The sequence below is a fragment of the Neovison vison genome, chromosome 12 (assembly GCF_020171115.1).
Source record: "Neovison vison isolate M4711 chromosome 12, ASM_NN_V1, whole genome shotgun sequence".
Taxonomy (NCBI): Eukaryota; Metazoa; Chordata; class Mammalia; order Carnivora; family Mustelidae; genus Neogale; species Neogale vison.
Window position 1 is genome coordinate 75,415,725 of NC_058102.1, and position 17,751 is coordinate 75,433,475.

The 17,751-nt window shown below is 38.6% G+C and overlaps 1 protein-coding gene across 1 annotated transcript; it reads left to right on the forward strand.

Moving 5' to 3' along the window:
- The first annotated feature begins 12,574 nt into the window (after nt 1-12,574).
- Nucleotides 12,575-17,508, forward strand: LOC122891412 (dol-P-Glc:Glc(2)Man(9)GlcNAc(2)-PP-Dol alpha-1,2-glucosyltransferase). Its single transcript, XM_044227036.1, has 3 exons — nt 12,575-12,875; nt 14,109-14,306; nt 15,356-17,508. The coding sequence occupies exons 1-3, from the start codon at nt 12,693-12,695 to the stop codon at nt 16,409-16,411; spliced, it is 1,437 nt and encodes a 478-aa protein (XP_044082971.1). The 5' UTR covers nt 12,575-12,692; the 3' UTR covers nt 16,412-17,508.
- Nucleotides 17,509-17,751: the final 243 nt, after the last annotated feature.

The window sequence follows — 17,751 nt, forward strand, 5'->3', positions numbered from 1 at the left end:
TGATTTATAAATATTACAGGTTTTATGGGAAGTTCCATAAATGTGTTTGGTGAAATATAATGGACTACTTATATTTCTCTCAAGAATACTCTGGTATAATATATTTGTGTTTCTCTGAATTTGAAGGGGACAGTCTAAAACTGTATGTTATCAAAATGCAAATGTAACTTCATATTGCCAGGAAGCTACTCTCTCCAGCAGGAAATATAGAGCACAATAATTTAATTCATGCTGGAAAATGATGTTTTCCATTAGCACAGATTTACTTTCAAAAACAGATAAAGTGTTGACTTAGAGGTAATCTCAGTCCTCATCTTTTCAAAGATTCCATTTTCCTTAGAGTGCAAGTATTTGTAAAGAAGTATATAAGAAATAGCTATACTTCTCTTAACCGCATGAAATTGGCCCAAGTTTGATCTGATTTATCTTCAAAGATCAGTAAAGTGAGCATGTCTGTGGACAATAAAGCGTGGAAAATACAAATACTTTTGGGGTGCCTGGGTGACTCAGCTGTGTCACCTGTGTCCGGCTCTTGATTTTGGCTCAGGTCATGATCTCAGGGTTAAGAACTACAGCCCCATGTGGAGCTTACGTTTCTCTGTTTCGCTTCCTTTGCCCTTCCCTACTCGCACTTTCTCTTTCTCTCTAAAACAAAACAAAACAAAACAAAAACAAAAACAAAAAACAAACCAAATACTTTTGAGGACCAATAACTCTTAAAGAGCTGTTATCCTGTCATTTATCCTTCAGCTTGGAATAATGTCGATATCCTCTCATGAAGTGAAATATTAACACACATGATGGGGTTCAAATAGCCTTTGTTTAAAGTGTGTGTATTTCTCTATAGTTTCCTCCTGAAAATAAAATTTGAATGAACTTCTTCAAAACTTTCATGTTTCTATATATCTTTACCTTTTCACATGCTGCTCTCTCTCAATATCTCTTCCTCTCCCTTTTGATATCTGATTAAATTTTATTGTTCCTTATTATAAGCCTGAGCATCTTTGGGAAGGTTTCGCTAATCCTAGGAATAAATGAATCTGATTTATGAGTATTTTTACAGGTGCATTGGTTTTCTCAGAAATTTTTCAGACAAATATTTTTATCTGCTATAGTTAATATATTAATCACCTGCTTTATTGAATGACTATGTATCAAAGTCTCTCAGATTCACATGAAGCTTTTTTTCCCCCTTAACCAAATTCTACAAATGAACTTTAATAAATAAATGGTTAAAGCTCAAATTCTGTTTTATACTCGCAGTAATTCATTGATTTATTAAGCAAATACTGCTTATTAAATTCTAAAATTTTTAAATTAGCATGTGAGTGTAAAACTTAAGAAACATAAAAAAGAACAACATACAGTTATAAGTTCTCCTTGGAGTAACAGTAACTGGTCCAGTTTGGCAGAGTCAAAGCTGACAGAGTCTTCTGGGATTGGAACAACTACGGTATGTAGGAAAACCTTGTAAGACACAAATAAAAGATATTATGCTACATTTTATTATTTTTACAAAATGTCAGGTGTGAAATAAATGACATATCATCTCCCTGCAATACCAAGAAAGGAAAAAATGGTAGTAGTCCTAAGGAGGTGGATTGTACATCAACTTCTCTGGATAAAAGTGATTCATCGTGTACACATAATGCTTAAAGTTGCTCAAAGAGGGGTGCCTGGGTGGCTCAGTAGGTTAAGCATTGACCTTTGGCTCAGATCATGCTCCTGTGATTCTGGGCCCCACACTGGGCACATTGCTCAACAAGGAGTCTGCTTCTCCCTATGCCCCTCCCCCTGCTCAGGCTCTCTCTCTTTCTCTCTCTCAAATAAATAAATAAAATCTTTAAAAAAAATAAAGTTTCTCAAACAGAAAGGTAGTGACTTGGACTAAGCTATTAGTGTTCTCATTTTCACACCATGCTTTCAGATTTATCCTGACACATTAATAATATCAATATCTTCCAAAGCAGAGATGTAATTATACTTTCCAAGTAACGCAATACATTTGGGAGCATGCTTAAAACTGTCATAAATATTTAAAGCTAAAGTGAATTCTTCAAAATAAATGAAGAAAGTAAAATTGTGTTGCTGTGGCCTTGATTTAGTAACATGGAATTTTTTAATCACTCATTTGCTCATCAAAGAAATATAATCATGATGAGGTATGCCTGGGTTCTAGTTATTTCCTTATTTTAATGAGGCAGGATGCATTTTTCATGAAATGTTATTTAAAATGACATTATGATCAACAGATATTTATTAAATATTTACTGGAAGCACATCAAGCACAAGACTCATCACTCACTCAAGCTTCACCAAACTCTTTTCTAGGCTAAATTAGTACCAGATCCTTGAGCAAATGGTATTGCACAGAGTTGGACAAATGGCTTTATGATGATTCCAGGACCTAATCTATTCCCATGTCCTCAAGTAATCCCCAAAGACCTTGTTTGTTTGTTTGTTTATGACTTGGTGCAGTGTACTTTACTGATGGTACAGGACAAGGTAGGGCTTCTTGGGTCTGACATGGAGACTGTGCAGGGGTCAGAAGACTCAGTGTGTTGGGGGATGAATAAGAGCAAGAACTCCTCAGCAGCTGAGGGCTTGTCTCTTCCTTTCTTGTTCTTGCTGGGGCTGGTGGTCCTGGGGCTTTCGGAAGACATGTGGACCATAAGGTCCACCACCCTGTTGCTGTAGCCAAATTTATTGCCATATCAGGAAATAAGTTTTATAAAGTGGTCATTGACAGCAATATCAGTCCCTACATCAAAGGTAGAAGAGTGGGTGTCATTGTTAAAGTGGCAGGAGATAATCTAAGTTCTCAATGTAGCCCAGGATGTCCTTCAGGTAAACTTACAATGTTTGCTTCATTGCATTCTTGATGTCATCATATTTGGCAGCTTTCTCCAGACTGCAGAGCAAATCCACAACTGACATTTTGGGGAAGGGGACACAGAAAGCAATGTCAGTGAGCTTCTATTTAGCTCAGGGATGACTGTGCCCACAATCTTCACAGTGCCAGTAGAAACAGGGATTTTTTTTTTTTTAAAGATTTTATTTATTTATTTATTTGTCAGACAGAGCGCACAAGCCAGAGCGAGCACAGGCAGACAGAGTGGAAGGCAGAGTCAGAGGGAGAAGCAGGCTCCCTGTGGAGCAAGGAGCCCGATATGGGACTCGATCCCAGGACACTGGGATCATGACCTGAGCCGAAGGCAGCTGCTTAACCAACTGAGCCACCCAGGAGTCCCAGAAACAGGGATGTTTTGAGCAGTTTCCTGGCCATGAAGCCACAGCTTCTCAGAGGGACCATTAGAGGCCACCCAGTGATGGCATGGATTGTGGTCATGAGTCCTTATGTCATATCAAAGTTGTCATGGATGACTTTGGCCAAAAAGGCCAAGAACTTGGTAGTGCAAAGGAAATTTCTGACAATCTTGAGATAGTTGTCATATTTCTCATGGTTCATGCCCATTCCAAATGTGGGGTATCAGCGGAAGGGGCAGAGAGGATTACCATTTTTCTTCCTTAAGGGAGACCTGTCTTCTCCAAGTTGGTAAAGACACCAGTGGACTCAACAGCATATTCACCACCAGGATCACTCCATTTGATGTTGGCAGGATATTGCTCCTAGAAGATGGAGATGAGCTTTCTATTAATGACAAGTTTCCATGTTTCAGCCTTAACTGAGCCATTGAACTTGCCATGGGTGGAATCATACTGGACCATGAAGTTGCAATCAATTTAAGGGGTCACTAATAGAGGCAATATCCACTCTGCCAGGGTCAAAAGCAGCTCTAATGACCAAGTGCCTCAGTAGTCAAATCAGTTAGTTCCAGTCTTCCCCATCATGTCTTAGGAATGTGTCCTGCATTGCAGAAGAAGGTATGGATGCCTGCATAATGGGGAGGAACAAAGAACCCCAGTCACTGTACCTACTTTTATCCTTCCCAAACAAATGTGGCTGATATTATATCCTATGACATCTCCTAATTCTTTAATTGATTTCATCCATTTATTCATTCATTCAATAATTATGGAGGGCTACTGTGTGTTTGACACTGTATAAGACATAGAACATGTTACTTGTTATCAAGTGTTTACATAAGTCATTTTTCACTGGTAAATAATTTTGGCAAGATGATAAGTGCATTATATTAGGTAGCTTTACAGCATTAACAATCTTGGGCAACATTTTATTTCTCATTCACATTGCACATAGATAGCCGGAGGTTGGCTACTATGACTCTACTTTTTGTGCATTCCCATTTCAGAACTCAGGTTTAAGAAACAGTCCCTATATCAGTCCTGACAGTATCATAGCAGAGGGAATAAAACAAGAGGCTAATTGGCAGTGGCTTTGAATATTTCTGCTTAAAGTGATACACAGTTGATTCTCATTCCTGGTATGTTCTACAAAGTCACCACAAACACTGAATTAGTAAATACTGACCTGCAAATCTCTGGCCATAGTATTTTTGTCAAACAAAATCCATCCCATTTAAGTCATGTAAGGGTGTTTGCTAAAATCCTTGTAACTTAAGCCAGTGTCATCATCATTGAAAACCTGCTCTTCCATATAACATTCTCCTGTATAACAATTAGCAGGTATTTAAAAAAAAAAAAAAAATTCATGCACATCTTTCCGAACTGCAGAACTTTCCTCACTTGCAAGTTCATTTTTCATGCTATTTCCTTTTTGAAATACATGATTCAGACAGCACCAGCTGCTAAGTGTTCAATATTTTCCTACCCTAGTTAAAGTGCCTTTCAACAAGGAATTCTCAGTAAGGAAGTATTCCTAGAGACCATGCCAGGAGGGTTCCCCAAAATCTCTATTTCTTAGAAGGAATAGCCCTCTCCTTCTCAATGAGAAATACCCAGAAATTCGATGATCTAGATAAGTTCTTCTCTAATGCAGAAGTATAGTTGAAGATTTAATGAATTGATGAATTATCAGTGGCCTTATTAAACTATTTCACAAAAGATTCACTTCCTAAGGTAGCACATTTATAGAGCTGGGGCTGGGATGGAAGAAAGAGCATGTGTTTATGTTAACTCAGGTTGTAAATAGTAGCTAGTCTTAGTTGAAATAATACCATTGGCGTTCACAGGACATATAGGCTTTTGAATGCTGCCTTGATTATTTATTGCTTATATCACCATTACAAAATGGTTTTGAGATTTTAGTCTTAATAAGTTGGAAACTTAGGTTTACTGGGGGCCTTGGCGAGCTAGAATCAGAAAGTCAAATCCCGCCTGTTACTTGTTTATGTAAATAAATTTTTATTGGAATACAGCCATGCTTTTGTGTTTATGTACTGTGTATGGCTGTTTTCACACTACAGCAGCAGAGTTAAGTAGTTGCAGCAGAGACCATATGGCCATAACACTGAAAACAGTTACTATTTGGATCTTTACAGAATATGTCTGTCAACCTTGGCCTTAAACTTACAGTAGATGTGGCAAACAAAAGACATTAATAGTGAAATCATGAAGAAACATGTTGAAAAAAGAATATCCTTCCACAGAAATGTTATTTCCAGGGCTTCTTGCCTAGATCAGTGGCACTGAATGTGAGTTGATTACAAACTTGTGCAAGCAGTTAGTGCATAACCATTTATGATACCTTCTACATTAAGGAAAGCATATAATATTTTAGGAAAGCTATTCTATTTACATCAGTTTGGGAAATAATATGTTTGTGAATTGGTTAAGTTGAATCAAAATATTTCACCAACTATTAATATGTTAATAATAATTAACATATTGATTATCATTGATTCAACTATTTGAGTTTGGCTAATTAGCACACAAAGAGACTCTCTGGGAGGTGTCTTGGTGGCTATAAAGGATTAGGCATAGAACTGTTCCCATAAAAGGATGAATTTTATTGTGTATAAGTTATATCTCAATAAAACCAATTTATTTATTTTTTTCAGATTATTTTTTTAAAAAGATCCTATATCTGCATATTTTAAATTGCAGCCATTAATGTGAGTTTTATAGAAGAACTCTTCGACTGACAGCATCATTGCTATTTAAGTGATAGTAGGACCCATGGCATTCGAGGTCCAGAAGGAACACTTCAGTTTCTCTTCACTTAAAAACAACATTCTGGGGGCACCTGGGTGGCTCAGTGGTTTAAGCCTCTGCCTTGGCTCAGGTCATGATCCCAGGGTCCTGGGATTGAGCCCTGTGTTGGGCTTTCTGCTCAGCGAGGAGCCTGCTTCCCCCTCATTCTCTGCCTGCCTCTCTGTCTACTTGTGGTCTCTCTCTCAGTCAAATAAATTAATAAAATATTTTAAAAAAAAACCAAAACCAAACCAAAACAAAACAAAAACAATATTCTGACCGAAGAGCAGAACTGTACTGTAAGAATATCACCATATCTGCTCCAGAACAAGACAAGCATGAAGCGCTGGCCAGGAGATAGACCAAACAGCAGAGAAAAAGAGCTCTTCGCGCCTACAAACAGATTTTATGGCTGCTCCTGCCTCTTTTTGGAGCTGGCACACTTCCACTTCCTGAGGAATTTGGTCAGGTTTTGCTTTTGCTGCAATGAAACATCTGACCAAGAGGCTGCCGAGGTGGAAAAACTAAACTGTCACCAGCCTCTCTCTACAGCCACAGAGTACCCATGTTTGGGAGAGAAAACACAAAATTTGCCATTTACCCAGAAGCCACCTTTGTTTAGGCTACCTTGATAAATAATCTTTCACTCACAGAGCACTGAATTCTCAAAAAGAAAAGAAAGGGCAAATTTTAGATTGAGAGTTGAAGAGTGTATTAAATGATGGTGGTCAAATGGAAACATTGTGCTTAGATGGGCTCAGTGGGTTAAGCCGCTGCCTTCAGCTCAGGTCATGATCTCAGGGTTCTGGGATCGAGTCCCACATCAGTCTCTCTGCTCAGCAGGGAGCCTGCTTTGCTCTATCTCTCTCTCTCTGCCTGCCTCTCTGTCTGCTTGTGATCTCTCTCTGTCAAATAAATAAATAAAATCTTAAAAAAACAAAAAACAAAAAACATTGTGCTTAGATATTTACCACATTGTATTTCTTAAGTTACCAAGTTAAAAATAAGTCCCATTATACACCTGGACAGACCACAAAGGTTTTTTAAAATCTTTTTTTTTAATTTTTAATTTTTTATAAACATATAATATATTTTTATCCCCAGGGGTACAAGTCTGTGAATCACCAGGTTTACACACTTCACAGCACTCACCAAAGCACATACCCTCCCCAATGTCCATAACCCCACCCCCCTTCTCCCAACCACCCCCCCCAGCAACCCTCAGTTTGTTTTGTGAGATTAAGAGTCACTTATGGTTTGTCTCCCCCCCAATCCCATTTTGTTTCATTTATTCTTCTCCTACTCGCTTAAGCCCCCATGTTGCATCACCACTTCCTCATATCAGGGAGATTTTAAAATCTTTTTAATTGTGTGGGTTTTTTTTTAAGTTAAATTTGTACTTACCACAGGTCATAGAGTGTCTCTCAAATTACATATGTAAAATGAAACTCAATATAAACAAATAATGCTAATGAACTGTTAATACTGAAAATAACAAGCTTTAAAAACTATAAACAGCCAAACTGGGTGGCTGTCCTGTGAGGCAGATTTTAAGTGCTGACCAACAAACACAGCTAAAACGCTACTGGAATCAGTCTGGGAAAGGTAGTAAGATGGTTCTGATTCTGCTGAAGCTATCAGCACCCTCTAGTGGAAATAAGTTTTTGAAAAACCACTTCTTTAATACATGGATATATTTCAACCATTTTTGCATAGATATGTTATTGGCCATCAAAACCTTGCAATTACTGAAACTAGAGCTTTGAGACAGGAATAAACAATGTCTTATTTCATTTTATTGTATTAAATAATTGTAATTCTTTTAATATGATTTGTTGGCTCATTTGGAAAAACAATACAAAACAAAAAACAAAACAAACAAACAAAAAACAAGACCAAAAGGAAACTGAAAAGAAGGCAGATCAGAGATCAGGAACTTTCCTACAACATCTCTCCTTTGTGCAGTGAAAATAAAGCTTAAGTGAAGGTTTCTACCTTTACATTTCATTAATGAAAATTCAGGTTATCTCTGTTCTCACTACACTAATACAATACAAATAATTATAGAACAATATTTTCAATGTATGCCAAACTTTCAATTGGTGCAGGGCACCAAATGATCAGTGTTGAGTGCTCCCATGTCTTCTAGCTCTGCCTCTAAAACCAAAAGGGAAATCCACAAACTGAAACCCTTTTTAAAATTTTTTAATTTCCTTTTTTAAAATATGCTCCAGGATCTCCCCTTTATTTTTCTCATTTTTTTAAGATTTTATTTTTAGGGGTGGGTGGGTGGCTCAGTTGGTTAAGCAGATGCCTTTTGCTCAGGTCATGATCCTGGAATTCCAGGATAGAGTCCAGCATCCAGTCCAGCATCAGGCTCCCTGCTCAGCAGGGAGTCTGCTTATCCCTCTGACCCTTCCCCCCCATGCCCTCTCTTTCATTCATTCTCTCTTATTCTCAAATAAATAAAACCTTAAAAAAAAAAAAAGATTTTATCTTTAAGCTATCTCCACACCCAATGTGGGGCTCAAACATACAACTCTGAGATCAAGAGTCATACGCTCCACCAACTGAGCCAGCCTGGTGCCCCAGAAACCCTCTTCAATATTTCACGTTAACTTGGATGCGTGTCTTCTCAGTAATAACATCTGTATTATAAATCTCAGCCCAAACTCTGCAATTTTTAAATTAGTAATGTCCTATGACTGTGTTTATTAAAAATGTAAAATTTTAAATTGTTATTGTCTTCCTTTAAACTTTCTCACTTTGGTTGATTTAATGGTACTGTGATTTCATCACTATAATAGCTTAATCCATTTAATAATCAATTTATGGTTTCTTTAATGTTTGTATCGTTTAAGGGCAAAAGTCTTCGTGAAGTTTCTTTTCCCTGGAATGTTTCTCATTGAACTGGCAGCAATAGCTACGGGACTATCCAGCTACTCATTGTTCCAAAAAGAACAGTTCCTCTTTACATAGAGATTTTTTAAAAAGAAAAACTAGGTAGTATTTGAGCATGACTTTATGTAATAGAAAAATATTCAATTAAAACCAGTTAAATTCTCTTCTCCATCTGCTGAGGAGGAAGAAATCTCTATGTTGTTTGGGGATCAACTTCGTGTTTTTCAGTAGGGTAAAACCTGGAGATGAAGAACTGGATAAGCTAAATTCCTCTCCTGAGGAAAAAAGATGGAAAAATACAAAGAAAAGGTCCTAGAGAGGTGACAAAGCAGTACAAGTTACCAGAAGAGCAAAGGTGATGTAGAGGACTACAGTGTTCTCAAACTTAGACATACATCAGGTTGACCTGAGAATTTAAGAAAATAATAATTGGTTTTTAAAAGAAAGTTTAAGGCACAGATTCCTTGGCTAGACCCCCACAGTTTCTGTTTCAGTAAGTCTCAAGCATTGCTTAATAACTTGCATTTCTTACAGGTTCCTGGGTGATGCTAATGCTACTACTGGTCCAGAGACCACACTTCCAGAACCACTGTTATACAGGATATGTAGGAAGTTTTGCTTTGGTTTGTACCATATAACTTTCCATCTGACCAACCATCTCTGCTTGTCTGGAACTGAAGGATTTCTTAGAACTTGCAAGGCTACAGCTGGAAAGTCTTCAACACACCAAGAAGATTGGTCAGCCTACCTCATACCGTCGAGATATGTTCAGTAAAGAGTTACAGTACTGGCTAATAACCATTTGCAACAACATGGATGGAACTGGAGGGTCTTATGCCAAGTGAAATAAGTCAGAGAAAGACAATTAACATACGGTGTCATCACTTATGTGTAGAATTTAAGAAATGAAACAAAGGATCGTAGGGGAATGGAGGGAAAAATAAAATAAGACAAAATCAGAGAGGGAGACAAACCCTAAGAGACTCTTAACGACAGGAAACAAACTGAGGGCTGCTGGAGGGCAGGTGGGTTGGGGGACGGGGTAACTGGGTGATGGGCATTAAGGAGGGCACATTGTGTAAAGAGCATGGGATGGTTATAGCAACTGATGAAAAACTGAACCTTACTTCTGAAACTAATGATACACTATATGTTAATTAATTGAATTTAAATAAAATAAGATAATAAAAAAGAAAGCTCAAGTTGCTTTTTGAATGTCATCATCTATAATCTTGGCCCAAGGTCCAGTATCCTGCTGTAGCTAGAACTGTCACCTGGAACTGAGTAAGCCATCTCATGAATAATTATGACTATCAAGTGGTCAGTGTTTCCATTCAGCAGCAAGTGAAAAGCATTCAGTAAAAAAAAGAAAGGTATTTGGACTATCACTTCAAAGTAAGACAGTCCTTAAACAAATTTCTCAATTATTAGAATTATAATCTTTAGGGAAACTCACTATTTGGAATGAGCATTCCACAGAGTTTATACACGCAGTTCTAAGTGAGTTCATCAAATTAAGAATGTCAGAATTGATCAGGATGGGCTAAGGTTTATGACAGTAATAAATGCAAAATCTGAATGGCTAAAATCAACAAATGTTTATTTCTTGTGCACACTACCTATCCTTAGAACTCCAACAGAAAATTGCCCATTTTTTGCCTTTTTAAAAAAAGATTTTAATTATTTATTTGAGAGAGAGAGAGAAAGATTGCACCATCATAGGGGAGGGGCAGAGGGAGAGGAAGAGGTAGAAATAGACTCCCCTGTAAGCAGGGAGCCCAACTCAGGACTAGATCCCAGGACCCTGGGATTATGACCTAAGCTGAAGGCAGATGCTTAACTGACTGAGCCAACCAGGTGCCCTTTGCCTAACTTTGCAACTATGCTCAAGGCAAAATTATAAGATATAAATTATTTTAAGCATTCTTCAAAAACTCTCTCCCACCTCCTGCCCTTAAATCCTAATACAAGAAATATGTGAAATCTACACAACCTGTAACAGCTCACCAATTTAAGCCCACCAATTTTAATTTAATTTGCAGTGTTACAGGATTTTTGTCCCCTTAGTGCCCAGGTTCTTGGTCATGCCTCTTCAAACAATGAAGAGGTAGACCAGTGGAAAAGTGGTGGGCAGCAAAGTAAAGTTTAGTGTTGGAAAGTACAAAGCTCCAGGAGAGGGAGGGGGTACTGAGAGAGTTGCCTTCAGGGTTTCAATGTTTAGGAGTTTTTAATGAGCTCTTTTGCTGAACTAAGCAATCAGTGTGTACTGGTTGTGCCAATCAGGGCTTTGGTCACATATCTGTCTACCTATTAGGTTAATGTCTCTGTGCTGATGGTCTCTTTTTTTCTTTCTTTTTTATTTTCTGACATCAGGAGGCTTATACTTAACTGCCCTTGCCTGTGATATCGACAAATGCTTTGTGGTTGTCTTTTTTTTTTTTTTAAGATTTTATTTATTTATTTGACAGACACAGAGAGAGAGATCACAAGTAGAGAGGCAGCAGAGAGAGAAGGGAAAGCAGGCTCCCTGCTGAGGGGAGAGCCCCATGTGGGGCTCCATTCCAGGACCCTGCGATCATGACCTGAGGCAAAGGCAGAGGCTTAACCCACCCAGCCACCCAGGCGCCCTAATTGTCTTATTTTAGCATGTTTTGCAGAAGTCATTTCTGCAAAGGCTGCAAAGCAAAATGTTCGGCAGTCTTGTCCAAACTGCAAAACAGGATGTCAGTGCTGTTTTATTTTAGCTGTCCTGACTCAGTATTTTCTTGTTGGGAATCATGGCCTTGACTACCTATCCAACTAACTCCTAACAGTGGAACCTCACATATAAGTGATACAAACTGCCAAAGCTTGTTATTTAGTAATAAAAATAAAATGCTGGAATAGAGTTATTAACAGGAACAATCAAACTTGCGGGCACAGGAAAGGCTTATCTAAAACACCTCCAAATCCTAAAATAATTGCTTTCCCCAACTCCTAATAGAGGACTGCAATCTGGTTATCAGCGTACACTATGATTGGCCGATTTAACTAAATCCCCTTTGAGAGAACCCACATTCTGAAAGAGTACTTTTTTAGACCCCCCCAAATCCTGCAATTGATTAAGTTCATTCCACAGCGAAGGGTCTCTGGGACCTCGAAGTTTTAATCTGAAAGCTTTAATTTTAGCTTCCATAATGAACCCTCCCCTCCTACCCTCCACAGTTGATGAAATCACAGGTTTCAATTCAGATCACATGATAGAAAAATGGGGGGGGGCGTGCAAATTTTCAGGGGTTGGGATTGCAAACGTAGGGGAGCGACGCCATCTCCTGGTAAGGGATGGGAATGAGCAAGAAAAAAACCAAATGCAATTTAGGGGCTAAATCGCGGCAGCTTTCGTTTCGAAGCGTCAAGCCGCGAATCTGCGGGGCCCGTGGACTCCGAGATCCGCCCCTTCTGGTGGCTCTGACCACTCCAGGGAGCCCTGCGCAGCGTGATTGACAGGCCAACGGCCCGGTCCGTTACCTAAACTCGTCACTCCGGAAACAGTGACCGGATCTCTCCGGAAGCTCAGGGTCCGCGCTCTCCCAGCATCCTTTGCTTTCCGGCTGTGCTCAGTCCTGTCCGGCCAGTCCCGCCTTGCGCGCCCATTTCGAGCCCGAGTTTCAAGCTTGAGTTCCCAGGCTCGGGTACCCGGAACAGATTTTCCAGGACTCGGTTCTTGGGCCGTGGCTATGGGGGCAGGAATGGCGCAGCTCGAGGGTTACTACTTTTCGGCTGCCCTGAGCTGCACCTTTTTAGTGTCCTGTCTCCTCTTCTCCGCCTTCAGCCGGGCGCTGCGAGAGCCCTACATGGACGAGATCTTCCACCTACCGCAGGCGCAGCGCTACTGTGAGGGCCATTTCTCCCTCTCGCAGGTGGGGTCCCCAACCTGTCCCCACCCTCGGAGAGGCCGGAGAGGGCCCACCCCCACCCCCACTACTTTCTTCCACCCTTATCCCTTTGGTACCTCCATCTACCCTTCCAGCTTCGGAATATGAAAGGAACTGGGTAATAATCTCTTGTTCCTGTCCCTGAGGTCTGTGAAGAATTTGTTTAATAAATCAACAGAAGAATCTCTGTGTTCTAGGAAGTGATGTTTTGGGGGATGAACTGAGGTGTCTGCTTTACCGCAGGGTACAACCCAGACGCGACATACGTTTCCCTCTTAGCAGCTCTCCCAATCTCCAGATCAGAGGCAATGGGCTGCCCCTGGGAAATGACAGAAAACTTCACTTTAGTTCACTCGAGAGCTTCGCTCGGTGGTACCATAGGGAGTGGGTAGTGTGGGATACTGTGGGGGGTGGGCGGGACCTTCAGCCACCAAGAAGTGTCAAGTTCCGTTCATTACATCCTTGGTGTTTCTAGAACCTTCTGTTAACTGGGTAAAGTGGCACCCAGCGAAGCGGCATCATGTTGGAGTACATGTTTGGCTCCGTAAAGATAAAGAGAAATAAAGTAAATATTATCCTTCCCTTTCTGGGAAAGCAATATAGAATAATGGCTAAAAATATAAAGTCTGTGGTTCAAGACCTGATTTTAGATCTTTGTGCTGTAATTTACTAGTTACCTGACCTTGGACATTTTTCAAGTTTCAGGTTACTCATCTGAGAAAGACAGTTATAGCAGGATCTACTATAGGGCATTTTGCAGGATTAAATATAGAGGATTTGGCTCAATTCTTGGCTCAGTACATGTTAGCTGTCATTATAGAGCGTGTGGTTTGATCTCTTTGGATGCTTCTTTTTCTCCAAAACCTTAAGAGTTCCAGCCAATGTTTCCCTTCTTCAAAACTGGAACACTTGAAAGTCACCAGAACACTCTTCAGGGTGTCTGCAGGGTAGGTCTTGGACATGGAAACTGATTTTAAGTTATTGCTGCCTACTGATGACAGATACCTCCGCACAAAACGGGTACAGAGGCAAAATGTAAGCACAGCTTTTCTTTAGAGGAGACACTTGACCTGCTGAGGTCTTATCTAACCACGGGGTCACAGAACAGCTTCTCAAAATGATTGTCCGTAGAGACGGTTTTGAGCTTGACCTCCTTGTGTTGGTCCTGTCAGTGTTTCATCTTGCTCTTGCTTCATTGTTGGCCTTTCCTTTTTTAAGTGGGATCCCATGATTACTACGTTACCTGGCTTATACCTGCTGTCAGTTGGAGTGGTCAAACCTGCCAGCTGGATCTTTGGATGGTCAGAACATGTCGTCTGCTCCATTGGAATGCTCAGATTTGTTAATCTTCTCTTCAGCGTCGGCAACTTCTATTTGCTGTATTTGCTTTTCCGCAAGGTACAACCCAGACACAAGGTATGTTTCCAAAATAATTTATTACAAGTTTATGTGTAGTCAGGTGCACCATTTTGATCAATTGGTTTTATGAGATTTGGTGAAAAGTATCTTCTACTCATTGTGTTAATATTTTGTTAAGCTAAAAAGCAATCCCTCTACCCCTGTGTTGGAAGAAATCTGTTTTTAAATATTTGAATAACTTGTTTATTTATAAGACCTGAAATAAATGTTTGTAAGTCAGATGAGTTCAGTAAATGTTTATTGTGCTTGTTATGTGTGCTAGGCACCATGACCACAGAAATAAATAAGGTTTTGTTGTTGTTGTTTTTACCAAACTTCTATCTTCACTAGGGAAAACAGGAATACGTATATTTACCTCAGAAATTTTGAGTTGGGTTGCCTGACTTTGAATTCAAAATTTTTTTTTAATTAAAAAATTTAAAAGTATTTAGCTTTTGACTGGGCCCACTATTTTCAGGAAAAACCCTGAAAGTTCATCATGAAACAATAAGATTGTTGGGTATAGTAGTATAAATGCTATATGTGTATTTACATTCTCTCTACCGTAGAGTTTAGAAGGGGGTATCTTTAAAAGAAATTGATGATGATGGCTAAACGAATGCTCACTGGAGGCACTACGAATTAAAGTTCAGGGAAGTGAAACCATTGCCCCATGTCCCATTCATCAGCATGTTCCTTATGGTATTTATTTAGTTCAGTCTCTTCCATACAGTAACTCCTTAACTATTTGCTGAATGACTCAAAGTATTTCAGGACATAGAAGCTTTGCCATACACGTGTATTGTCTTCATGGCTTCCAAACCTATTGCTATAACTAAAAGTTACCAGAAAGCGTCCTTACAAATGTATATTTGTGTATATATATATATATACACAAATATATACGAATGTATATTTGTTTTTGCAAAACTAGAAATAAGATTAATATTAAATAATTTTACTTAAGATTCAGATAGATTTTTTAAAAATTAATCTCTGTGTTAGCTCAGCAGAAATGGCATATTTATCGTGAAAATAATTTTACATGTGTTTTCTCTTTCCCTTAGGCTGCCTCAAGTGTCCAGAGAATCTTGTCAACATTAACATTAGCAGTATTTCCCACACTCTATTTTTTTAACTTTCTTTATTATACAGAAGCAGGATCCATGTTTTTTACTCTTTTTGCTTATTTGATGTGTCTTTATGGAAATCATAAAACTTCAGCTTTGCTTGGATTTTGTGGCTTCATGTTTCGTCAAACTAATATCATCTGGGCTGTCTTCTGCGCGGGAAACATCATTGCACAAAAATTAACTGAAGCTTGGAAAACTGAGCTACAAAAGAAAAAGGAGGAGAGGCTTCCCCCTATTAAAGGACCATTTTCAGAATTCAGGAAAATTTTTCAGTTTCTTTTGGCTTATTCCATGTCCTTTAAGAACTTGAGTATGCTTTTCCTTTTGACTTGGCCCTACATCCTTCTAATGTTTCTGTTTTGTGTTTTTGTAGTTGTTAATGGTGGGATTGTTATTGGTGATCGAAGTAGTCATGAAGCCTGTCTACATTTTCCTCAACTCTTTTACTTTTTCTCTTTTACTCTCTTTTTTTCGTTTCCTCACCTTTTGTCTCCTAGCAAAATTAGGGCTTTTCTTAGCTTAGTTTGGAAACGTAGAATTCAGTTTTTTGTGATTACTTTAGTCTCTCTATTTTTAGTTTGGAAATTCACTTATGCTCATAAATACTTGCTCGCAGATAATAGACATTATACATTCTATGTATGGAAAAGAGTTTTTCAAAGATACGAGATTGTGAAATACTTGTTAGTTCCAATATATATATTTGCTGGTTGGAGTATAGCTGACTCATTGAAATCAAAGTCAATTTTCTGGAATTTAATGTTTTTCATATGCTTGCTTACTGTTACAGTACCTCAGAAACTGCTAGAATTTCGTTACTTCATTTTACCTTATATTATTTATAGGCTTAACATACCTCTGCCACCTATATCTAGGCTTGTTTGTGAACTGGGTTGCTATGCAGTTGTTAATTTCCTAACTTTTTATGTCTTCCTGAACAAGACTTTCCAGTGGCCAAATAGTCAGGACATTCAGAGGTTTATGTGGTAACATCGGAGATATATGTTGAATTCTAAAAATAGACTTATTTAGACTATCTCCACAATGAACAACTGAACAGGTAAAAATAATGGACTTTCTTTTGGGGACAATCGTGGTCCACAGATCACATCAGATTTTTTGTGTTTTAAACATCAGATATATGTGTTTTAAACATATATAATAAATCCAAGGAAGTGGTAAAGAACTGAGAAGAGTTTAAGACTTGCTCCATTAGCCTAAATAATGCAAAATGAAATTGTTTACAGTTACTTCATGATATCCCTTTGGTACTGCTGGCCACTCAAAAAGTTTGAAAAAATTTTGTAAGTATTAGTTTAAGAAAACTGAGCTTTATAGTCTGAAACTTATTTATTAATTCTCTTCAGAAAGCAATAGCAGGCAGAGTATTTGAAAAAATTTACAACTGATCAGGTAATATTCTTGATTGAAAGGTTACTTAACATTTCAGTAAATACAATTTTAATCGTAAGGCAAAATAGACTCACAAAGATAATGTTATAAATTAGAAGCTCATTTAGTTTATCTTGTAATTAAGTTGTTGATTTTTGTTAAAAGTCTAGAAATGATCAACCCCTTTCACTAACTTTTTACTTTTGTTTTATTTATTTGTTTTTTTTTAGAGAGAGAGAGTGCATGCACATGTGAGTGGCTGGAGGAGGGATGCAGGGAAGGGAAGGCAGAAAGAGAAGGAGAGAGAATCTTAAGCAGACTCCATGCCCAGTGCAGAGCTCGATGTGGGGCTCAGTCTCACAACCCTGAGACCTGAACTGAAATCAAGAATTGGGTGCTTACCCCACTGAGCATCCCAAGCACTCCACTAATTATTTTTTTAAGTATTTATTTAAGTAATCTCTACACCCAATGTGGGGCTTGAACTCATGACCCCAAGATCAAGAGTGGCACACTATTGACTGAGCCAACCTTGCCTCCCTTTCGCTAATTCTTAGGATGAAATATATGATGGACAAAGGTAAAATGTGTCGATGATAATACCTTTTAAAAGGGATTTTCATTCTAAAATACATTACTGTATAGTTTCCTATGGCTGCTGTAACAAATAACAACAAACTTCGTAGCTTAAAAAAAATGTCTGTCATAGCTCTCGAGGCTGGAAGTCTAAAATTAAGGTGTTGGCAGGGCTGGTTACTTCTGGAGGCTCTGAGGGAGAATCTAGCATGCAGTTCTTGCTGTTCCTTGGTTTACAGATGCAGCAGTCCAATCTCTGCCTCTGTCTTCACATGGTCTTTCTCTTATAAAGATAATGTCATTGGTTAGGGTTTACTCTAATCCAGGATGGTCTCATGTTGAGATCTTTAATTAAGTCTACA

What these genes read in the sequence shown, in the direction of transcription:
- LOC122891412 (XM_044227036.1), top strand. Translation starts at nt 12,693, where the DNA reads ATGGGGGCAGGAATGGCGCAGCTCGAGGGTTACTACTTTTCGGCTGCC. An exon ending in GCCATTTCTCCCTCTCGCAG is followed by an intron (nt 12,876 to 14,108) that starts GTGGGGTCCCCA and finishes TCCTTTTTTAAG; the next exon opens with TGGGATCCCATGATTACTAC. An exon ending in AGGTACAACCCAGACACAAG is followed by an intron (nt 14,307 to 15,355) that starts GTATGTTTCCAA and finishes TCTTTCCCTTAG; the next exon opens with GCTGCCTCAAGTGTCCAGAG.